General features: G+C 34.7%; 1 protein-coding gene across 8 annotated transcripts in view; it reads left to right on the forward strand.

Annotated features, from left to right (window-relative positions):
* Positions 1-25,449, forward strand: part of DZIP3 (DAZ interacting zinc finger protein 3) — a 95,271-nt gene that overhangs the window by 38,988 nt on the left and 30,834 nt on the right. For 6 of the 8 annotated variants that reach the window (XM_032406494.1, XM_032406489.1, XM_032406490.1 and 3 more), the window contains 10 exons: positions 622-741; positions 2,691-2,792; positions 4,753-4,845; positions 5,623-5,675; positions 13,522-13,598; positions 15,279-15,896; positions 17,766-17,798; positions 18,724-18,893; positions 19,670-19,714; positions 23,841-23,866. In XM_032406494.1, coding sequence (XP_032262385.1) covers positions 622-741; positions 2,691-2,792; positions 4,753-4,845; positions 5,623-5,675; positions 13,522-13,598; positions 15,279-15,896; positions 17,766-17,798; positions 18,724-18,893; positions 19,670-19,714; positions 23,841-23,866 — 1,337 coding nt within the window. The remainder of the gene's footprint in view (positions 1-621; positions 742-2,690; positions 2,793-4,752; positions 4,846-5,622; positions 5,676-13,521; positions 13,599-15,278; positions 15,897-17,765; positions 17,799-18,723; positions 18,894-19,669; positions 19,715-23,840; positions 23,867-25,449) is intronic. The other 2 variants (XM_032406495.1, XM_032406497.1) reach the window with 2 other exon arrangements.

A 25,449-nucleotide genomic window follows, 5' to 3' on the forward strand; every position in this document is an offset into this window, starting at 1 on the left:
AATACTCTCTTTCTGAGGGATAAGTTTTAAGGACCTGGTCTAAGGACCTGCTTAACATAGAGTTCATGTGTTTCACCCACGTTTAATCATTTGAAAATAGGAAATTGCATTCCAAGTTATAACTCTGAACATTGGAAGCATATTTCTGTATGCTACTTCTATCCATAATGGCAGTGAGTGGCATATTGCACCACTCCAGGAATCCCACTGCCAATATGGTGTTCTGGGGACCAGTTCTAGCATATCCTCCTGGGCTCCCGTGATGTGTGTGTGTGTGTATGATAGTTTTTAATAGGAAGTAGTTTTTAATAGGAACATGCCAGGTGTTATGCTATGACTTGGGATGGTGAAGAGAGGTACAGCTTCAGACATAGACTTTTTTCCTTTCTCCATGTTTATGTTCAGTAATAAACCCGGTATTTCTAATTTAGGGCCTTCCCATATATTGTTTACTTTGAATGAGGAAAATATGTTCTATTACTGTTTTTTTATTTTAAAAAACATACAATGCCTTCAAAAAGGGAGATAATAAAATGGACATATTATTTAAGGTAAAATATTAGAAGTGTTGCCGTCTTGTTACTAATAATTCATGAGATTTTTTTAATTTTTAAAATCTAGGATCTTCTTAACGATTTTATCAAGACAACAGAAAATAATATAATGAAGCAGACTATTTGCAGTTATCTAGATTGTGAACGATCTTGTGAAGCTGACATTTTAAAGAACACCAATTACAAGGTAATATAAATTTGAGTATTTTTAAAAATGAAATTATAAAATTAAACTTAGATAAAAATTACTGTCATCATGCATCAAAATATTGTTTAAAAAGAGTACTTAGGGGTGCCTGGGTGGTTCAGTCAGTTAAGCGGCTGCCTTTGGCTCAGGTCATGATCCCAGGGTCCTGGGATAGAGCCCCGCATTGGGCTCCCTGCTCAGTGGGGAGCCTGCTTCTCCCTCTCCCTCTGCCTGCTGCTTCCCCTGCTTGTGCGCTCTCTCTCTCTCTCTCTGTCAAATAAATAAATAAATCTTCAAAAAAATAAAAAGAGTACTTAGTTTAATTATAGTAGTAATGCAGTTAAGTTGAATATCTCGGGGTGCCTGCATGGCTCAGTTGGTTAAGCATCCAACTCTTGATTTCAGCTCAGGTCATCATGGAAAAGACGCAACAATTACTTGATGATGTATTGCATGCAAAGGGTGATGGAATCCATTATGCAATAGATGACTTTAAGATTTCTGGCTTGAAGCTGAATAGATAGTGGCGGGGAGTCTGCTGGAGATTCTCTCTCTCCCTTTCTGTCCCTCTGCCCCTCCCCCTGCTTGAGTGTGAACCTGCACTCTCTCCACCTCTGTCTCAAATAAATAAATCTTTAAAAAAAACTGAGTATCTCAAAGAACTTAGATTCATAGTGAGCAGGAATTACATATATCCTGTGAGTCAATAAAAAATGAATCGATTTTGCTAGGGATTTTGTAATATTCACATGTCTCTGTAGTTATAGTTAATGTCCCTGCAATCATAACAGTAAAAATTATGTAAAATATTCTTTATAGTTTGAAATGTTATAGGTTGAGAATATTAGCATTTTACTAAGGAGAAAGGTTGTTACTCTTCAAGAATTCTGTTACTAAGTAAGTGATCGTTATCTGTTGAATGGGTCTTGGGCAAGCAAAATGAAACCAGCCTGGATTTGAAGAAATTCAGCAAAGTACATCAAATCTAGTTGTCTCTGGCTATATCATAATAAGGCTGTGCGAAATCACAAGATAGGATGAGATGTGACCATCAGTGTCAATTTGACACCACTTCTATCATATAATGGAAATCCAGTTGCAAGGCATGATGTATACATTGAGTGGTGGGGGGAAAAATCCAAAATGTATTCATTAGAGTAACACAGGTATTGGGAAGTGAGCCTGGTGAAGTGGAGTGCTCAGGGTGGGGGCAAGTTGGGTCTGGTTTAGGTGACATGGTGGTATGGTCCTAAGGTTTCCCAGGAAGGCTTCCAGGGTTCCAGTCACATGGACAGCATGTAGCAGCAGCAGGTCCTGGCCACAAAGTTTAGATCTTTGTCTTCCAAGTAGTTTACCTATTTAAAGGAAGCAGGACTGTAGTTCCCAGGGAGTACATACTGGGAAGGACTAGAAATTTATACCTTGGGATAATACAGTAGCTGTTAATAATATTGCAAATCAGGTCTAGTGATTGTTAACAGAGATGCCAGGGGAAAATGGTATGGAATTGGAGCTGGAGGAAAAGAGAAATGTAAAAATGGAGGTGAAGAGGGGTAGATAACATATTCCTCTAAAAAGGTCACTCATCAAATTTCTGATATTTTGTTGTATCAGAACAACAGTATATGTGTCAGTATATGGAAAATATTACATTGGCTTATTCCCATCACTGCCTTTTCTTTTTGTCCTAATGCTTCTGTCTTTAGTGATGTAAAAAATGGACCTATGAAAAATGACTTATAAAGTTCTTTTGATTACTAATGATCTGTTGATAAATTTTGAATGCCATGTAAAATTCACCTAGTTACAGCATAATTTTGAAAGTCACTTAAGGTGTTCATGTCTAAATAAGTGAATGAATGAATGAATGAATGAGACTTACAGTAGTATTTTCTATACCTACATGAATTATTATTTCCATATCAACAGCTTACTTTTGTCTTTTCCAGGGATTTTTTCAATTAATGTGCAGTAAAAGCTGCTGTGTTTATTTCCATAAAATTTGTTGGAAAAAGTTCAAGAATTTAAAATATCCAGGTGAAAATGATCAGGTATTTGTTTTTCCTTCAAAACTTTACAGCATTTCTTCCTTTATCCATCCCATTTCTTCCTGTTCACATCCTCTGCTTTTTTTCTCACTCTATTTTTCTTTCCCTAATGTCTCTGATGCTCTTCTCCTCATTATTCTTTGTTCATCATCACCATTTATTAAACACATCTTTGCAGGGGATACTCTACTAGTTGCTTTGGTTAGTAATTTCTGTCAATTTGTTCCCTTCCTTTTAGAAGTTTATGCTCTTAAAAATAGAAATATTGTGGGATGCATGAGTGGCTGAGTGAGTTAAGTGGCTGTCTTTGGCTCAGGTCATGATCCTAAGGTCCTGGAATTGAGTCCCACGTCGGACTCCTTGCTTGGCAGGGAGCCTGCTTCTCCCTCTGCCTGACACTCCCCCTGCTTGTGCTCACACACTCTGATTAAAAAAAAAAAGAAAAATTTAAAAAAATAGAAATATTGTGTGTATTCACATAAAAGACATAGAATCAAAGAATATAATTGCTAAACAAAAAAATGGAAAGGACATATACAATTTTAGGATAGTTTCTTTTTTAAGGGATAGAGAAAAATAATAAAGTTTATAGTCTTCAATCATATATTTGTAATTATATTTACCTAAAGTAATATAACTAAATTAAATTCTTATGAAAGTAGAAATCCAAAGCCCAATTCTATATTGATTACTCTTTAGTGAGCTAATGGCCATAAGTTGGGTTTATACTGTTTGGTTCTAGAGTGCTTATATTGTGCAGACAACAGAAAACCTTTATAAGGCAATTGTGGCATAGTAGAAAGAGCACTGTATATAGAGTTGGGTGATCTGGGTTCAAGTCCAGATTGAGCCACTTACTTTTTCTTTTTTTTTTTTTTTTACATTAGGCTGGTGATTTAATCATTCAGAGACTCAGTTTTCTAAACCATAAAGTGAGAATAGTACTACCTACTTCTTAAGATTGTGAGGATTACTAGATAAAACGTGAACTTGCATTGTACACTAAAAATCATTGTGTGAAGTGTTGTTATTCATTTTTTTAAGCAACATATGAATACTTTTCACTTTCTTTGATTGTTAGGGCAATCAATATAGCTCAACCTCAGAAAAAGAAGTACAAGAAAACTAAATAACTTAACCAGGGGAAATAGCAAGTTCAGAACCAGAGAAAGGAGTCAACGTTTTTATTCTTTTCCCTGGAATCCTCATATATCTGATGGATATTCAGTATTCCTTTTTACACTTGCTTAATCAGTACATTTCACTTGAAGTTGCTTTCCCTAGGGGCAGTGAATACATTTTAGGCTGTTTTTTGGTACTTGAAGACTTTGAAGTAGAAATGATGAGACAGAAAAGTGTGATCATGCATTTTAAATAGGAAATCCATTGATACATGAAATGGACTATCTTTAAACAGCTAACTCTCAAATGTTTATCCACATCTTTTGTTTTACCATCTAGCAACATCTGCTTTTAACTTTAATCAGATTTGCACATTAGTGATTTTTTTTCTATTTCTACTTTTATATTTTTTCTATTAGTATTTTTTTATGATTTTTTTTTTTATTATGTTAGTTACCATACAGTACATCATTAGTTTTTGATGTAGTGTTCCATGATTCATTGTTTGCCTATAGCACTCCATGCTCCATGCAATACATGCCCTCCTTAATACCCATCACTGGGCTCACCCATCCCCCCACCCCCTCCCTTCTAAAACCCTCAGTTTGATTCCCAGAGTCCATAGTCTCTCATGGTTCGTCTCACCCTGATTCCCCACCACTTCATTTTTCCCTTCCTTCTCCTAATGTCCTCCATGCTATTCCTTATATTCCACAAATAAGTGAAACCATATGATAATTGTCTTTCTCTGTTTGACTTATTTCACTTAGCATAATCTCCTCCAGTTCCATCCATGTTGATGCAAATGTTGGTTATTTGTTTTTTCTGTTGATAATTTTAGACCTTTAGTGGGAAAAAATGTTTGAAGGAAGGATGTACAGGTGACATGGTAAGGATGCTACAATGTGATGTACCTGGAATTGTTAAAATTTTGGTGAGTATCTTTTTCTTATTTTTTTGCTTGCTTTCACTGGAATGGTATTTTTTACTTCAAACAGATTTGAGAATCATAATAATGGTATTCTAGTCATATTTTTTCTCTTTGATGATGACTAAGCTCTCTGACCTTCCTATTGCTTTGATTTCTCCAAAGTACTATTTATGTGGTCCTTAGGAATTAAAAAAAAAAAAAAAAAAATTAAAAATAAAGACACACGGGGGAGGGAGGGAGAGAGACAAAGCTGGCAATGGCTGTACCAATGAGGAAAGTCTGTCATAAACTGAGAATGATAATCTAATTCTGTGCCATCCAAGGTTAAAAATAATTTTAGACTTTCTGAACTTCTTTTAGTCTGTGAGCATCTTCCCATGAATATATCTGTAGAACATACTGTACCTGTTACATACTCAAATGGTATCCACTTAATTTTTTTTATTTAATGAAATAACTTGTTGAATTTTCAGCATATAAGTAAATAGACCAAAATTAGAAATATGTATTATTTCTTTCTTTACATATGTATATTTTTGTATTTCAGATTCAGCATTTAAATCCTATACTGATATATAATAGGATTGCTTTTTCAGATCAACTCTAGTTTGTTTGATTAGGATTGCTTATGGCTCACCTTGTTACTTCTGTTTTACTTGTTTTAAAGCTGCTATAGCTTTATTCTCACTGTCTTTTTTCAAATATTAAGGCTAAGAAGTAACACTAAAGAATTTTGAAAATTGAACTACTTTAGGGCTATTTTTTTTCCATCACTTGCAGTTTGAAGTTGTGAGAAAGGATGAATATATAACCATTGAAAATTTAGGAGCAAGGTAAGCTTGAAATAAAATATTCATTTTCCTGAGCATGTATATATTTTTTACTTGCTGCTTTTTTCTGTTTCTGTTCATTTGTTGGAGCTCCATTAAGTTTAAAGGTAGTATTAGCTGTATGAAAAAATTGTATTTGGTTGACATTTATTTCCCCCTCTCTCCCCACTTTGTAGACATTTAAATTCTAAAGTAAATAAGAGTAAATTAGGTGGATACTTTTCCCTTAAGTATGAAAATAATCCTTTCTTGAAAACAAAACATATTTTTCTTAAAGTTATTTAAATCAGGTTGTTATGATATAAAAACTTTCTCTTAGCTTTCAAAACTCATCCAGTCCTCCAAGCTTGTCTGACAATTAGAATTTTCTTATTTCTTCGATGAGAAAACTATATTGCAGAGGAAGATATAGTATAAGCTGGGAACTCAAAGAGGTATAGAGCATTATTGCTATTGAAATTAGAAATTTCAATATAAAATATTCTCCTAATTCTTTGATTCTCTTTTCTTCTATTGCAAGTGTAAATTTCTACCATTTTTCAGTCTACCAGGAATATGGCATTGATATCTAAGACATCAGTTTTCCTTCATGAGTTAATGAAAACCCAAGTCTTTACCTCTAGCACAGGTTCCACTCCTAAAATCTAGATCTATTATTGGTGTACTAAATAGCTCCACTTCTTTTTTCCCAAAATATCTGTAGTTCAGCATGCCCACAAATGGACTTGCAATCTTTCTTCCCAACACTGCTCTGTAATTTTTTAAAGTCCAGTCAATTCAGCTTCTTGAAAATGTTGTAAATGCCTCCTTACTTCTGCCCCTACATTTGCATTAAACTAAATGAAGTTATTATTTCTCACTTGGAATTCTGAAACAGCTTCTAAATGGCCTTTTGTCCTTAGCCTTACCTTTCTTCACTTCTATTGTTTACATAGCCATCAAGAACACTTCTCAAAAATGAAAATTGAACTATATCACTTCTCTGTTTAAAAATCTTTCAGAGGCTTCTCATTGCTTTTAATTTAGTTCAGACTTCTTCGGTTGGCTCTTTAGATGACTTTGTTCCTGCTGCACTCACTAGTGTCCTCTTTCGTCATTCTTTTCTTCTGTTTATGCACCAACTATACCAAGCTTCTTTTAATTCTTAGGTATGCCATCTATTGGACCTCCAGGCCTTGCTTGGATACTCTACTCCTTTGGCTTTGCCTGATTAAAATTTTTGGAAAGACTTACTTACATTAGGTTAGGTGTATCTATCACATGTTTCCTTTACTTCTTCTATCAAAAAATTTACTATTGATCCTGGAACAATATAGGGGTTAGGGGTGCTGACCCTCCCTGCCCCCCACAATCAAAAATTTGCATGTAATTTTTGACTCCCCCAAAACTTAACAGGCTACTAACAGCCTGTTGTTGACTGGAAGCCTTACTGATAGCATAAACAGCCAACTAACACATATTTTGTATATGTATTATATACTGTATTGTTAAAAAAAAGCTAGAGAAAAGAAAATGTTATTAAGAAAATTGTAAGAAAGAGAAAATACATTTATACTGAATTTACCAAAAAAAAAAAAAAAAATCTATGTATAAGTTCAAACCCATGTTCAATTCAAAGGTCAACTGTACTAAGTTTTATTATACTTTCTTGGCTATCTTCTCCATTTGACTGTAATCTCCTTGAAGGCAAGCACTTTATCTTGCTTACTAGTATATTCCTAGTGCATAGCATAATGCCATATGGGTGCCAGACATATAGCTGGTACCCAATGAATATATGACAGATGTAGAGGTTCTGAATTCCATTATTCTGCAATGGGTATGTTACTTTTATTTTGACAGTCAATTAACTTGGATATGAACTGTGAACTCTTTTTTGGGGGATGGTGGTTCCAGTCTCAGTTCGGATCTTTTGCCTTCACCTGAGCTGCTTTGAGTCTGTTCCATACATGTGTGGTTCGGCAGTCAGAGGTCTGGCTAGAAACAATTGGGGATCTCTTCTCTGACTCTTTTGGGGTTCCCCCGCTCTCTTCAGTAGCCATGGTTCCCAGGCTTCAATTTTCTGGTTCCTGCAGTCGAGGAGACTTTTGTTTTCCACGAGGCTATACCTAGCCCCAGGCTAAAAGCTCAAAAAGATAGGTGAACTTACCAACATTTCATCCAGCCCTCTCCTCCTCTCCCCTGAGCATGTACTCTCTCAGCAGAGTTGGTCTTTTCTTTCTACTCTCCAGTGCCTCAGGGAGCTGCGCCCAGGTTCTTTAGTTGTTTTCTGTGGGAGAATCCTCTCGTAACCGGATCTCAGTACCCAAACTGGAAGAGCTACTTCATGGGGTTTTATGAATGAATAACAGGATGGTGCTTTATTGTTACTAAAATATATATAAGGAAAAGCTCACAAAATACAAATGCAGAGTTTAACAGTTATCATAAAGCAAACACCTTTGTATCCCCACCCAAGTTTTTTTTTTTTTTAAGATTTTATTTATTTATTGGACAGAGAGAGACACAGCGAGAGAGGGAATACAAGCAGGGGGAGGGGGAGTGGGAGAGGGAGAAGCAGGCTTCCCGCGGAGCAGGGAGCCCGATGCGGGGCTCGATCCCAGGACCCTGGGATGATGACCTGAGCCGAAGGGAGACGCTTAACGACTGAGCCACCCAGGCGCCCCATATCCCCACCCAAGTTAATAGGATTTTGCCAGCACTCCAGAAGCACTCACTGTGCCTGTCTCCCCAACTCCTCATCTTCTCCCTAGGTAACTGTTATCCCAACCATCACAGTCATCCTTTTCTTGCTCTTCTTTATAAAAGTGCCATTTATAAATGCATTTCTAAACACTGAAGTTCTTTTTATAGGTCAGGTTTTTCAAGCTACAGTTTATATACAGTAAAATTAACTCTTTAGAAGTAAACATTTAAATGAGTTTCTATGTATACAGTTGGGTAACCACTACCATGATCACGATACAGAATACTTTTATCTTCCCAAAATTTCCCCCAAATCTCTTTTGTAGTCATTCCCCTCTCCCAACCTCTATACCTGGGTAACCACTTATATAATATCTTTTCTGATAGTATTGCTTTTTACTGTCCTTTAGTAGGAAAGTCTTTTGCATCTGAACTTTTTCACTTAGCATAATGCTTTTGAGATTCATCCATGTTATTGCATGTATCACTAGTTTATTTTTGTCTATTGCTGAGTAGTCTTCCATTGTATAGATGTACCACAACTTATTTATTCATTCAACAGTTGATGACATTTGAGTTGTTTCTGGTTTGGGCTATTATGAATAAAGCCGCTATAAATATTCACATATATACTCTTTGTATAGACATATGCTTTCATTTCTCTTGTGCAAATTCCTAGGAGCAAGAGTACTGAGTCATATGGTATATGTTTAAGGTTAAAGAAACTAACTTCCAAATGGTTTTCAAAGCAGCTGTACATTTTACCATTCTCACCAGCAATATTGGAGAGTTCTAGTTTCTCTGCAGGTGTGTAGTGGTGTATTATTGTGGTTTTAATTTGCATTTGCCTAATGACTAATGAAGTTGAATATCTTTTCATGTGTTTGCCACCCATATATCTTCTTTGCTGAATTATCTATTCTAATTTTTTGCCCATTTTTTTCATTGGATTGTTTGTCTTATTTTGACTTATAAGATTTCTTTGTATATTCCAGATAAAAGTTCTTTATCTAGTATGTATTTTAAAAATATTTTATCCTAGCCCATGGAATATCTTTATTTTCTTATCTTTCAAAAAGCACAAATTAATAATTTCAGTGAAGTCTTATGTTTCTTTTATGCTTAATGTTTTTTGTGTTTTTAAGAAAAATTTTTCCACCCCCATATCAAAGATTTTCTCCTATATTTTTTCTAACAGTTTAAGAAGTTTTAGGTTTTACATTTAGATTTATAATCCATTTTCAAGTTAATTTTTGCATATGGTGTGACAATAAGGGTCAAGGTTCATTCTGTCACATCTATATACATATATGTAATCTATAGATTATATATATTGTCCTTCTGAACTCATTTTTGTGCTCCATTCATTTATCTGTCCATTTACCAATACCACACTATCTTCATTACTATGGTTTTGTATTATCTTATGAAATTAGGTGGTGTGAGTTCAACTTTGTTCTTATTTCTCAAAACTATTTTTTTCTGTTCTAGATCCTTTGCTGTTTTATAATAAATCTAAGAAATACCTTATAAAATTTTTCAAACTTTTTGCTGGGATTTTGATTGGAATTATGTTCACTCCGTACATCAATTTAGGAATGATTTGCTCTTAACAATATTGAGGTTTCCCATCCATGAACATGGACTATAATTTCATTTAATTATATCTTCTTTGATGTTGCACAGGAATGTTGTATAGTTTTCTGTGTACACTATCGTAAATATTTTGTCAGATTGTCCCTATTTATTTGTTTTTTTATGCTGTTGCAAATGATATTTTTAAAATTTTAATTTCTAGTTATTATATAGAATTGTATATACTGAACATGTATTCTGTGACTTGGTATTTAATCATTCCAATAGCATTTTGTAGATTCTTTGAGGTTTTCTACAGATGATCATATCATCTGTGGCTGAAGACAACTTTATTTCTTTTTTCCAATTAATATACTTTGTGTTTATTTTTCTTTACTTACTGCAGTGGTTAGGTCCTCTGGTACAATGTTAAATACAAGTGGTAAGAGTAGACATCATTGCCTTTTCTAGATCTTAGAGAGAAGACCACTTTTTTCCATTTAGTATGTTGTTAGCTGTAGATTATAGTTGAGCTTTTTTTAGGTTGAAGAAATTCTTTTGTTTTCCTGGTTTTCTGAAAATTTTGATCATGAATGGGTATTGAATTAATGCTCTCTGCATGCGTTGAGATGATCATATGGTTTTCTTCTTATTCTTTAATTTGTTAATATGCTGAATTACATTCACTTATTTTGAAATGCTGTTATCAGACCAGATGGGGCACCAACCTTGCTTTCCTGGGATAAATAACAGTTGGTCATGATCTATTTATTTTTTCCATATTGCTGCTGGGTTTTTTTCCCTATAGTAAGTCTTAAAAATAAAAAAACTTAAGATTTATTTATTAGAGTGTGCATGAGCCCAGGGTGGCGGGGAGAGGGAGGGTTGGGTGGAGAGGCAGTGGGAGAGGGAGAGAATCTCAAGCCGACTCCCTGCTGAGTGTGGAGCCCAAACAGGACTTGATCCCAGGACCCTGAGATAATGACCTGAGATGAAATCAAGAGTTGGACATTTAACCAACTGAGTCACCCAGGTGCCGCTTTCCTAGCTTTTTAAAGATATAACATTATATAAGTTTAAGGTATACAAAGTGATGATTTGATATACGTATATGTATTGTGAAATGATTACCACAGTAAGGTTAGTTAACTGTGTGAGGTGATGGATGTGTTAACATTTTTCATGTGTGTTTGTGATGAGAACTTTTAAGATCAACTTTCTGGGGCGCCTGGGTGGCTCCAGTCAGTTGAGCGTCAGACTCCTGGTTTCGGCTGGGGTTGTGATCTCAGGGTCATGAGACCAAGGCCCATGTCGGGCTCTGTGCCTAGCATGGAATCTGCTGGAGATTCTCTCTCTCTGCCTCTCCCTCTTCTTCTCCCCCTGCTCACATGCATGCTCTCTCTCTCTCCCTAGAATAAATCAATAAAATCTTAAAAAAAAAAAAATCTTTCTTAGCAACTTTCGAGTATACAAACAGTATTGTTAACTATAGTCACTGTGCTGTACACTGGAATTGGATCCCCAGTTTGTACCCTTTGACCCCCTTACTCATTTTCCCCATACCCTCATCCCTGGCAACCACTATTTCACTTCCTGTTTTTGTGAATTTGGGGGGTTTTAGCTCCCACATATATGTGATATCCTATAGTATTTGGCTTTCTCTATCTGGCTTATTTCACTTAGCATAATGCTTTCCAGATTCATCCATGTGGTCACTAATGGCTGGATTTCCGTCTTTTTTATAGCTGAATAGTATTCCTGTGTGTGTGTGTAAATCATATTTTGTTTATCCATTCATCCATGTTAGACATTTATAGTTTTCATGTCTTGACTATTGTAAATAATACTGCAGTGAACATGGGGATATGGGTATCTCTTCAAGCTAGAGATTTCATTTCCTTTGGATATATAATATATACCCAAAAGTGGGATTGCTGGATCAATTCTGTTTTTAATTTTTTGAGGACCCTCCATACTGTTTCCCATAGTGGCTGTATCAGTTTACATTCCCACCAAAGGGGTTCCTGTTTCTCCCTATCCTGGCCAACACTCATCATCTTTTGTGTTTTGGATAATAGCTAATCTTAACAGGTGTGAGGTGATATCTCATTGTAGTTTTGATTTGTATTTTCTGGATGATTAGTGATGTTGAGCATCTTTTCATGTACCTGTTAGTCATTTTTATCTTCTTTGGATTAATATATGCATGGTATATCTGTTTGCATTTATTTACCTCAACCTGTATATGTCTGTATTTAAAGAGAGTTTTGTTTTTTTTTTTTTAAAGATTTTATTTATTTATTTGACAGAGAGATAGAGAGCACAAGTAGGCAGAGTGGCAGGCAGAGGGAGAGGGAGAAGCAGGCTCTCCGGTGAGCAGGGAGCCGGACGTGGGGTAAAGAGAGTTTTTATAGACAGCATAGGTCTTGCTTCTTTATATCCAACTTGACAATGTCTGTTGTTAAATTGGAATGTGTATTCCATATAAATTTGCTGTAGTTATTGATACTTATGTTTTTTTATGCTTACCTATATACTATTTGTGTGATGCATTCTTACAGTTTTTCCATTTCATTGCTATAATTTTATTGTAAGGCTGTACTACTTTAATTACACTGGTAGATATATGGGTTATTTCTGAATTATGGCTGTAACAAACAGTGCTATGATGAACATGGCTGGACATGTCTCCAGATGTATATGTGCAGAAAGTTTTCCAGAATTTATACCTAGGAGTAGAACTGGTAGGCCATCTGTCCATATCTTCCAACTTTACTAGATTTTGCTGAACTGTTTCCCACAGTGGTTTTGCCAATTTACACTCCTACCACCAAAATTCCTTTTGCTCAGTATCTTCACCAGTACTTCATACTGTTAGAGTTAAAAATGTTTCCAGTGTAGTGGTTGGTTGGCAGTGTTATGGTGCTGGAGATAAAACAGTTAACAACAAGCATCACCAAAATCTCTGTCCTTATTAAACAAACATTCTGTGGTGGTATTGTCCCATTTTTGTTTGTTTTCTATGGGAGATTTCATCTCAGTGCCAAGTCTCAAGTTTTTCATCTATTTTATGGCAACATTTACTTAGTGTTTCGTCTATTTAATAAATTTTGCTACTTTTAACCTCATTTTTTCCTAGTTATTTGTATTGCTGTTATGCTCGTTTCTTTGTTGTTCCTTTTTTGTTGTTTTTTTCTTTTTTAAATCACTAGTCATTGAATGAGTTGAATTTCCTTGGAATAGTGATTGGTAGAAAGATGTTATGTTGGAGGGGGGTCTGGAAGGAGTTACGGATTTGCTGGGGTTTTTTTACAATGTTTCTGCTGCCATGCAGCCTTTTTACGAATAAGCTAGTCCCATGATTTTTTTTTTCTTGATATAAATCTAGCAGATCTGTTTGTCTCATAATTCCAATGAAAATGACAGTGTGGGTTGTCATTGTTGGTGGGTTTTGTTTGTTCATTCCTTTTTCTTCTTTGTTTTTAAGTTTTTCCAGGAGAAGAAAGTGCTCACTTACTTAGCCATGCTGATGCCAGAAATCTTGATTGACTTTGGTATTAACTGTAACTTAATTTTTTTCTACTTGCAGTTATAAAAAGTTAATGTCTCTGAAAATCACTGATACTGATATAAGGCCGAAGATCAGTTTAAAATTTAGTACAAAAGGTACTGTTTTATTCTTCTATGCCTCCTCTTAAAAACTGTATTAAAAGTTTTGACTTGCTCTGTACAGTATCATGCCATTAACAACCATGTGTTTATGTTTATCATTCATTGGGCTTGGGTTTACACTAAGTAAGCATCACTTGGCATAGGCTGGAATTCATGGACAGAAATCAGCAGGTAAATGGGTCTTATATTACCTTGGCATCCTGTAGAGAAGTCTGCTAGGTCTGGTGTATATAGCTGTGACTACACACTGAGATTGGACTCCAGCAGGTGTTCCCTACCAACGCCTCCTCTCCTGTGCATTCCCTGTTAATAGAGCTAAATGGAAGGCATGAAGATTTTGGGCTTAAGGCCATGTAGTCTAAACTTAGGTGCCAGTTGTTAAGGAGCATGCTAAGAAATGCCAGCCTCTCAGCACTTGGATACTTTAGGGCTCCTAGTCCCATGGAAGAATAGTTTGGTGTTAGTCGTCCTTGCTAGGGGGAAATGAATGTTCTTGATCCCAGCCAGTGTCTTATTTGGCTGCCGAGAGAAAGCTCCTTGGGTCATTTGCTTTGTAACCTTGCTTGCCTCCATGGTGTATGTCAAGTATATCAAACCAGAATATTAGTTTTAAAATTTCTTGAAACATAGAATCATGAAGGATAAAATAATAAAGCTGCATTTTATGATAAATATGTATTTGGGTATTCATACAAAAAATACACCATCATATATCAAGTTCTTATTACTTTCTAATTCACCTCAGTCTACTTTCCTCCTTCGGAAGTGATATTAAGCCAGAAAAATACAAAGTAGTTCATTCTCATGCTTTATTCCATTTCACTGATGAAATATCTTAATAAACTTAATAAACTTAGTCATTTATTTTTTGAGAGGGTAAGAACATCATCATGAGGTCAGTGTGTCTGAAACTTTAACATATATTTAAATCATCTGGTGATTTTGTTACAACGTAGGTGCCAATTCAGTAGCTCTGGGTTAGGGGCGGTGGCGGGAGGGATGCTAAGATTCTGCATTTCTAACAGGCTCCTGTAGCGATGCCACTGCTGGCCTGTGGACTACACTTTGAAGAGTAAGGCATTAGGTCACTTTATGTTTTTTGAAATAGTTCTGTATTGTCTAATATGGTAGCCACTAGCCATATGCAGCTATTTAAATTAAGAAAAATTAGATATAATTCAAATTCAGTTCGTCAAAAAAGCAGCATTTCCGGTGTTCAGTGGCTAGTAGACCAAATCTAAAACATTTTTATCACAGAAAGTTCTACTGGACAGTGCTGATTAAAATAAAATATAGTTGCTTAAATAAAGTATAATTAAACACTGGCAGTTACCATTCTTGACAATCTTCAGAATTTTCAAAGGCCTAATATTTTTTATGCCATTTGGTTGCCAGAGCTCATTTACTTGAACAAAACCCTGGATGGTTGAAAGGCTTCTGTGGTGATTAGTCTTTGTGATTTCTTTTGCTTGGGAATATATTGTTTTTTGTTGGGATTTTTTGAGAGCTAGACAGCAGCATGCTTGTTGAGCACTGGCTGTGGCAAAGCACTGTGTTCGACTTCATTCTTTTGGAATAGTCCCTGTCCTACAGGAGCTTAGGATGTAATACGAGAGACCACATAGAAAAAGAGCATTAATGCGGAATGTTTGACTTCTCAAAATTCATTTTCAGATGAAATGCCTATCTTCAAACTTGATTATAATTATTTCTATCACCTGCTTCATATAATTATCATTTCTGGTACTGACATTGTCCGGCAAATATTTGATGAGGCTATGCCACCCCCTCTTTTGAAAAGAGAGCTTCTTATACACAAGAATGTGCTGGAACCCTACTACAACCATCTTTGGACCAATCACCCTTTGGGTGGAGCATGGCATCTGCTTTATCCCCCAAACAAGGAGCTACCACAGTCCAAACAGTTTGACTTGTACCTCCTCTTAGCTCTCATAAAACATTTGAATGTATTCCCTGCACCCAAAAAAGGCTGGAATATGGAACCACCATCTTCTGATCTCTCTAAGTCTGCAGACATCTTGAGGCTGTGCAAATACAGGGATATCCTCCTTAGTGAGATTTTGATGAATGGTCTCACTGAGTCACAATTCAATTCAATTTGGAAAAAAGTTTCAGATATTCTTCTGCGCCTTGGGATGAAGCAAGAGGATATTGAGAAAGTGAAGGAGAATCCCATTGAGAATATCTCCCTCGATTACCATCAACTGTCCATCTACCTAGGCATACCAGTACCAGAAATCATCCAGAGGATGTTATCCTGCTATCAACAAGGTACAAAATAATTACTTACTTCAGCTGGTAAACCTTCACTGAGTATCTGCCATGTGCCAGACACAGTGCTAAGGCAGGAGATTCAGTGAGCTCACATTCTTGGGAGGATAGACTCATCAAGAAACTAATAAAAATCATAGTGCTAGAGATGTTCCAGAATCCTACCCTAAGAGAGTCCAAAAAAGCTTTCTGGAGAGTGTAATATTTAAGGAATTCTTAAATGACATGTAAAAGTTAGCCCAGTGGAGAAGATGGAGAAGGACATTTCAGAAGGAAACAAGAACAAAGGTATAGAAACAAAAATACATTGTAATGCAGGAACTAAAAAGTTTTGCCTTATTGAGATCAAAGTAGGGGAAAGTTAATAAAGAAAATACATTCAAGAGGATTTCTCTTGACATGTCGAGGAGTTTTTGTTTTCAGAAAGGAATTGTTGAAGATTTTTAAGTAAAGGAGTTTTATCACTACTATAAAATTAAGGAAAACCATGGAATACAGGTACTGTGTGTTTCAAGGATACCCTTTTAGATAGCAGGAGTATATGTTTTCTCCTCCTTTCTATCAGAACCATGACATTTAGTTTAAAAGTTTGGCAGCTATCCATTGGCCATGCCCATGGGTAATTAAAAAAAAAAAAAATCAAATAATGTTTATGCAACTATCCAAGGTCAGCAGTAGCCATTCCCAGACATTGTCTCTTGATATGGGAAAGACTTCATATCTCCTCTTCCACATTCCTGGATAGCTTCTCATTTGTCGTCATGGGGAGTGGAGTTCAAGGCATGTCAGCATCACTGAAACCCATACTATGCTATTCTGGGTTACTTTTCCTGGTCCCCAAGTTATTAGTTGTATTACCTACTGAGCAACTGATGACCACACTGATGCTATGTAACCGTACAACTTACCAGGTTTGCAGTAATTGTTGAACCGGTCCAGATTTTCTTCCGAGGTAATTGCTAGGCCCCAATAATAGTCCTTTTACTAAGGTTCTGGGATACCATTTTTTTTTCCTGCTTAACCTTTAAGAGCTTTCTTTGAGCATAAAAGAAGAGAATGCTGACTTTGATGATATGAGAAAGTCATGCAAGAACCCTTGACTTAAAATAAGAGACTTTTTTTTTTTTACATTTACTTTGAGATTTTTCATAACAAACGAGAATAAAGGTAATATCTGGGAAATACTTGAGCACTAAATAAATTCAAAGCATTTCAAGCAGTTCTCAGGTAGACCGAAAAACTTCAAGTCTCTTTAATAGAGGCTTTCCTAGTATCTTATATCTCTTTCCTAGTAGTTATTACAGTTGCTGTTTTCATTTGTTTGATTAATATCTACTGTTCCCACTAAATCACTGTAAAGTTGTCTTATTTCTTCACCATTCAATATCTAGAGCCTAATAGGGCCTGATGCATTGTAGATGCTTAATAATTATTAATAGGCAAGAGAGAGGGAGGACTGATCAGGGTAATTCATATTGCTAAAAAAATGCTCAAACTTTCAATGGAGGTTTGCTTCATAATTGACTATTATTACTTCATGACCTTAGACTTTTTAAATTATAAGAATGTGCTACTTGTTTTAAAGTGTTTATATTCTAGGCATTATCTATTATGAACTATCAAAATTTTGTTTTCCTTTTCTAAACAGGAGTTTATAAGCTTTATGTTATAATCTAAAGATTATGCCTTGTTTAAACTGGATTCATGAGTGAAGCTAGTTGTTTTTACAGTTATAAAATTGGTGCAAAAAAAATAATAAAATTAATTGGTACAGCGTAAAAATCTTCTGGCTTTTCTTAGTCCTAGTCAGATATTTTCTTGGTTGCATTTGCAATTGTACATCTTAAATTTTTTCTTTATGTATCATAGGAATTGCTCTACAGTCAATAACAGGCAGTCAACGTAAGTATGTTTAAAAACAAAATGCCTAGATGACCTTTCAACTTGGGACAGCTAGGGGATACTTACAGGCGTTTTACTTGGTCAGATAAACTGTATGATAAACTATAATTGTTTGTTATAAGCTTGGAAAATCATGTGGTCAAATTACTACTGGTCAGCTGAATGTAGTATGAGCCTTTTTACTCTGCTTTGGTCTTAGTGCATGTGCTCCAGGATTTACCCATAGTTTGTTAACTTTTTTTTAACACATTGGATACTTCAACAGGCAGAAATGTCTGCCTGCTTGCTTTACCTGCTCGTATATGCTACTCTTTAGCTTATGTAGCTTTGATCTGGTTAACTGTGCATTGTTAAACTATATACTCTTTTTGCCAGGTGGTGAATTGCTGATTTTTTTAATTTCCATTTTTGTGCTCTTGTGGATTTTTTTTAATGCAATTCATATTGTGCAAGTAAAATTATACATAAGAAAACAACACCATGGGTTTTGTTTGGAGTAAAATTATACTTAAACAATAAAAATGTTTAAGTTAGAAATAAAAAATGTTCATTATCCTAAAATAGGGTCAATGTCAGGATCCTCAAAAACTTAGTATTTAGAGTCGACTTAAGTTCTGAATATCTAATATTTAGAGTCACTTAAGATAACAGTATTTACTGGTATTTAGAGCCTACTTAAGATAACAAAGTATCAACATTTGGGTTTGTACTGATTGGTTCTAGGCTAGTATCTGTACCTATTTGGTCATTGATAAATGGGCATTTCATTTTCATCTAGTGATGGAACAGAGTAAGATGTCTTCTATTTCTGTTCCTGGGATGGTGTTTTATGGTGGGGGGGCCGGGGAGGAGGGTTTGTTTATAATAGTGTTGAGGCTAAAACTGTATGCATCCCGATTTTGAGTGTTTTGTTTTTAACATTTAGGTATTGAAATAGAAGAGTTACAGAATGAGGAAGAAGAACTAAGTCCACCCCTCATGGAATACAATATAAATGTGAAATCAAACCCTGAAATACAGTTAGCAGAAATGAATAAAGATGGAGCGTCGATACCCAGTGAATCTTCAACAGAATCTATTAAAGATCTCCAGGAAGTATAAGCTCTCATTAATATTCAAATTAGAACTTAATCAGGGCCTTTAGTTTGTTGCGTGTGCTGTCCTTACAGCATCTCAGATGATCTTAGTTTATGTTTATCATAGTGTTTACACAGAACTTGAATTGGAATGGTTCTTTCCCTAGTACTTCTTCCAAAATCTTTCCTGCCTTAACCGTTTATTTTTGCCAGCATTTACTGAACACTGGTTATGTGCCAGGCACTGTGCTAGATTTCTGAACATGTTTCTTTATCCTGAGTGATGGGAAGTTAATAGAAAGTAGAAGAAAGCATAATGGGGAACAGAAGAGAGAAAGAAGAAAACAGGGATATTTCAATGCCATTTGCACAGGAGTAGAATTAAAATCATGCAGGATGGAATCTCTGTATTTCTTTAACAGTTATTATATGGTCACTAAGTTATTCCCAGACTTAATTTTTCCTCTGATGGACTTGAATATGTTGATTTTTTTTAAAGTCCCTTCCTCCTTTGTTGCTCATGCATGTACATATGCAAATGAGGATCTGTGAGGTTTTTTTCTATAGCCTATTCATTGATATGTTATTCCTTTATAGATCAATGATTTTTTCAAGAGCAGAAGACTGAGATTAAAATCAAAGTGAAAATGAAAATAATTTTCTATAGATTCTAGGAAGAAAATGTGATGTATAATATTAGAAGATAAAAGATTTCCATGGTTAGAGGAAATATATTTTGCAAAATAACTTATTGTGCAGTTTGAATTGCATATTAATTGATTTATTTCTTGTCAGGTTAAGAGTAAACCAAAGAAAAAGAAAAAGACTAAGAATAAAAAGGTAAGTGACTGCATTAGCATTATAATAGAGGGATGTCTAATTATGAACACTTTGATTTAATACATGGATTCACTGTTAGAACTTAAAATTAATTCAAGTAGACATATAACATAAATGACTTATAAATGTCAATAGTTTTATTGAATATGTGGCTGTAGAGAAGTCTATATATATTAGATCCTGAATGATTTAAACTCGCAGTGTGTCCTACTTCACTTCCCTAAATCACAATTATACATTTAAATATACAAATGAGAAACTTTGAAGTATTTGGAAATTTCATTAATTTCTGCATACCACTCTCATTTAAAAAATGCCTACTCAGTGTTTGAAAAACAGCTTCTCATCATATTTCTAGTGATATATTCAGAAGCATTTTTCAAAACCTTAAGAAATCTTGATTTTCTTCTTTGTGTCCAAGGCTCTCACCAATGCAGTAATGTACAAAAATGGTACAAATTCAAGAAGCTTCATTCATTCCTTTTGTTTTGCCAGTTACAAAATAAACAACTTCTTGTTACTATCTATAACAGTTTTAGCAAAAAGTCTCTTAATTGCTTGGAAAATTACAAAGGAAAGTTGAGTCTTGTTTTGTTTTTGACTTAATTTTTTATTTAACTATGACTATTTCTGGAGCAATTTTGTTGTTGTTGTTCAGAGCAAAATTGGAGGGAAGGTACAGAGATTTTCCATATATCTCTGGCTCCCACACATGAATTGCTTCCTCCATTATCAGCATCCCCCAGCAGAGTGGTACATTTGTTACAATTGGTTAACCTACATTGACATATCATAATCACCCAAAGTTCATTTACATTTTGGTTCACTCTTGATGTTTGTAGATTCCTATGGATTTGGACTCAAGAGTTTTGTTTTTTTTGTTTTTTGTTTTTATCAAGCATAGAGCTAAGCATTATGCTTTGCAAACTTTATGGTGGGGAAAAAAAAAAGTTTTATTTTCTGGCCTGAAACATACACTTAAAATCTAGATGTACTCTGTAGATTATATTATAAACTCAGAGTATTTGCCCAACTATAATCAGGTAAGCCCATGTTATCTAGTCTTTTGGAAGTATACACAAATTTTAATCATAAATGAAATTTAACACAATGAAGGGAAAGTTACAGAACACTTAGGTGAAGGGTAAAATAAAGGTTATTTATGCTCTGATCAATAAAATATCAATATCATTTTCATATTTATCATAACCGTCATTTATTATAACTTACCATTTCATTTAAAAGTTATTTTGAAAATTAAGTTATGTTTTTAAAAGATAAATAAGAAGACTTACTTTTAGGCAATTCTTGTATGACAAAACACAACCTGGTCCATTATTTTAGCTGACATTTTTAAATTTTTGCCAAACATTAGTAAATCCCAGGTCTAATACTACATAAAGCTGGCCAAGGAAATACACAGTTGCCAGACCAAAGGGATATAGTTTATCTCTTCCAAAAAGGTATATAGTTTTCTTCCAAAAAGTTAAAATATGGTTACTCAGATTCTCAATTTTAGTTCAGTGGAAAGTCCCACTTTTATGTCAAATTGAAATTAAACAGGGAATTAACACAATTGGAAATAAATGTAAACACAGCTCAAAACTTCACATGCTAGTAATATTGAAAATGTCTTATTAGGGTGCCTGGGTGGCTCAGTTGGTTGGGCGACTGCCTTCGGCTCAGGTCATGATCCTGGAGTCCCGGGATCGAGTCCCACATCGGGCTCCCTGCTCAGCAGGGAGTCTGCTTCTCCCTCTGACCCTCCTCCCTCTCATGCTCTCTGTCTCTCATTCTCTCTCTCTCGCAAATAAATAAAATCTTAAAAAATTTAAAAAAAAAAAAAAAAAAAAGAAAATGTCTTATTAAATGTCAGAAAGTTTTTTGTTATTTTTTACAACCTAAGTTTTTTTTCCAATTTATTTTATTAGAAGAAGTTGAGATACTTTGAAGATAATTTTATCAAGATAAGATTTGGACATTAGAAGAGAGATCTTACATCTTTTTTATCTGAATTTTAAAGTATAGGACCTAAAAATGCTGAAATTTTTGCATATGACTATTTCACATACAGTAATCCTATTATACTTTGTTATTGTAGGTACAAAGAATTGTCTGGTTATAATATAAGCAACCAGTTTTAAAAAGCTAAGTCAATCACATTCTCTAATCAGGAGTTTCCTCATGAAAAATTCTAGCATACAGAAATTAGCTTGTGTTGTACAGAGTAAGAACAAAGTCCCTATGAATGAAGTTGTGTCCTCTGTTAATGGTTTGTTCTGCAATATCTCTACCTAACATTAGTTGAAGTCCTACAAAGATCTATCAGGGACTCTGGAAGAATATGATGAAAAAGTAAAATTTGTATAGCAAATAGAGGGAACAGTAGTGATAACTTGTAACTAGTAGATAAAGAGACTTTGTAGTTACTCTTTCTTCATTTAGGATTTTGTATTCAGCTTCTAATATGTCCAAATTATAAATAACTCTTTTGGGAGTTAATTAGATCCTCCTTCCTACTCCCACTTCCCACCCAGGGGAATTAAGGGTTAAGAATAGAAAAGGGAGATAAAGCAGATGGCAGAAGAATAGAAGGCTTTGTGATGAAGCCTTTGGGAAAAAAAGAAACATGGCAGGAAATAAATCTAGCCCTTCAAATTGGGTGTGCTCTCTACAGAGGGGAAGTTGCTGAGATGCATGTAGAACAGGCTGATGCGTGTGTTGACAAGAAGTTGTTATAAGAAGAGCTAAAAGTTTCAGAAACTATTCACCTATACTAGGTATTCATTATTAACAACCAGATGTCTTTCCAATCAGTTATTCAGGTAAACTGGAACCAAGGTAGGAGTTGATAATTCTAAATCATAAAATCAGATTGGCACTGGACATTCATCAGACACTGAAATGCAAAAATCCATTTAGTATATAGAAATAAACAAAACAAATTTGTAAGTACATCATGGAATCTGGGGAAGAAGACCCTGAAGTTTCTTGTAAATAAGAGGTGGTAGTAGAAGTTAATACTCTAATTTATATAAAAGTAATTAATACTCTTAATAGAAGGGTAATGTATAAAAGTAATTAATACTCTTAATTAGTATGTGTTGTCATTGATACTACCTGTATGTAGTATGTTGCCTTTATAGTTTTACTTTAATGAACTTAAAATTTAGGGTTTTTTAACCTTTCCTTCTAATTGTGATCTCCCTGACACTTTTTCTATAAGATTTCTTAATATATCAGTTTGCTTTTACCTTATGTGTAGATTTTCAAGAACTCTTGTAGTTAGTAGTATTCCATAAAGGAGAATTACACATACTCTGTCCCAAGATTATCAGTAGGTGCAAACTCAGCCCCAGTACTTATTTCCAATATCTGAATCAATAATTTTTAAGTTGTCTCATGACTCAATGGTAGATTACAAAATCAATTTAGTGGGTCACAACTACCATTTTATAAAATAAATAGAATTAATAGGAATAAAAAAAAGCTTCAGAATTCATCACATAGTGTCTTAGTTCAGGCAGCTATAACAAACTACCATGGACTGGGTGGTTTAAGCAACAAACATTTATTTATTTTTCACAGTTTTAGAGGCTGGGAAGTCCAAGATCAAGGTGCCAGCAGATTTGGTGTCTGGTGAGGGCCCTCTTAGTTTGCAGATGGCATTTTGCTGTATCATTACATGGTAGAGAGAAAGAGAGCACACACGAGAGCAAGAGATCTAGCTCTGGGCTCTCTTATAAGGGCGCTAATTCCATCATGAGGACTGCAGAGCATCATCTAAACCTAATTACTTTCCAGTGGCCCTACCTCCAATTACCATCACATTGGGGAATTAGGGTTTCAGCATATGAATTTGGGAGAGGCACAGACATGCAGTCCATTTAACACATACTATGGGTAAAGTTTATTTAGTGGAACTTAAATTTCAGTTTTATACTTAGTACAAAGATCTATATATAAGTGCATTTACATCATGACGTAAAATATATTTCTTATTTTGATTGTGGTCAAAAAAGTTTGAGAAACACTGATCTAAATCTATGCCGTACGGACAAGTTGATATTACTATGCTGTACAGACAAGTTGATATAGATTACTAATTCTTGATGCTGTTTTTCAGAATAAGGAATCAAAAGAAGAACAAGTGTAAGTATTGGTTTAATTTTTCAGTTTTTCTTACTATTTTCAAAGTGTGCGTTGCCGGTATGACACAGCCTTGCCTTGAAAAGTGTTCTAAAAGAAGAAGGTACAATCCCTTGTCTTAGTAACTTGTCACTTTTTAACAGAGTGATAAAAAGTAAATTATCATTTACTTTGGGAGAAAGAATCTCTCACTGTTTTTATATAAGGCTACTCAAGAGTCACATAGTACTAACTGCTTTTTTATTCAAAGACTAATTTGGATCCAGCGTAAAATCTTTTAAAATATAGTCTAGGTTGTGGTTAGCCAAATCTAATTTAGGTAAGATTTAACCTTAAAGAACAGATCATTGTTTGTCCTAATGACCTCTTTTATGGCAGAGTTTATTTTGATTTGGTTTGTTTAACCCACAGCTTGTTGTTGTTTTTAATCCCAATTGTTAACTATGAATTTTGAACCTTTACTGGCAACCTTTTAATGTCTGAAGATCACTGTTATTTGTACAACTATGTGATTGATGACAATGTAGTAGAGGATGGAAGTAGGGGAGACAATGAAGAGATTCATTATACCCACCAAAAAGTTTGTTAATTGAAAATCGGTAACTTTAGGGAACTCACTGTGAGGACATAAATTATTAAGATATACCCACCAAAAAGTTTGTTAATTGAAAATCGGTAACTTTAGAGAACTCACTGTGAGGACATAAATTATTAAGATATCTTTAAAATGGTAGCAAGAACATATTTTAACTTTAAAGTCATCACTTGTAGTTGATATTTTCTCACTGATAATGGCGTGATCTACTTGGTAAGTAAATGGTTCATCATCCAAGATGGGTTTTCATGTTCTCTGTCAAGTCAGCAAGTTGAGCAAAACAATACTAGAGCAATAGTTTTTTGATTTTGGCTTTTTTCAAGCCAGGTCTAGGTGCCATAAAAATAATTTACTGAAGAGTGAAACAGTGCTATCAATCATTTTGCTTATTTTACCTACAGTGTAGACCCAAACCTGGATGATCATCAAATTACCCAGGGACCTTTGTTTTCATATGAGAATTTTCAAATATGCATAAAAGTAAAGAGAATAATACGCATCTACATTAATATATGTAACTGGCATCCCGATTCAATAATTACAGTGTTTTTCCATGTTTGCTTCATTCTTCCCTTAACATTTTCTTCCTTGTTGAAGTGTTTTCAATCCTAAATTTCATGTAATTTTACCTCTACATGCTTCAGTTTGCATCTCTTACTGATAGGAGCATTTTCCTATATTATCACAATGCTATTATTAAACTTTAAAAATTTAGGAATAATCTTCTGGAGCTTTTCAAAAATACAAATTCTTCTATATACTTAGAGTTGTCGTGGTACCTGCAAAAATAATAATTTAAAAAAAACTCCAGATAATTTGAAAAATTAATTGGGTTTGGGAACCAGTGGTCTACACAAGCAATTGATTTCATTGAACTTTCCAAAATGTTTGAGTCATTCTAGAATACCTTAGTGATACCTAATGACTATTTTATAGTGTTTTACAAGTTACTCTGCAAGCATTAGATGCCATTGTTTTCTAGGTCTCAGTG

The sequence above is a fragment of the Phoca vitulina genome, unplaced genomic scaffold, assembly GCF_004348235.1.
Source record: "Phoca vitulina isolate PV1807 unplaced genomic scaffold, GSC_HSeal_1.0 scaffold8, whole genome shotgun sequence".
Taxonomy (NCBI): Eukaryota; Metazoa; Chordata; class Mammalia; order Carnivora; family Phocidae; genus Phoca; species Phoca vitulina.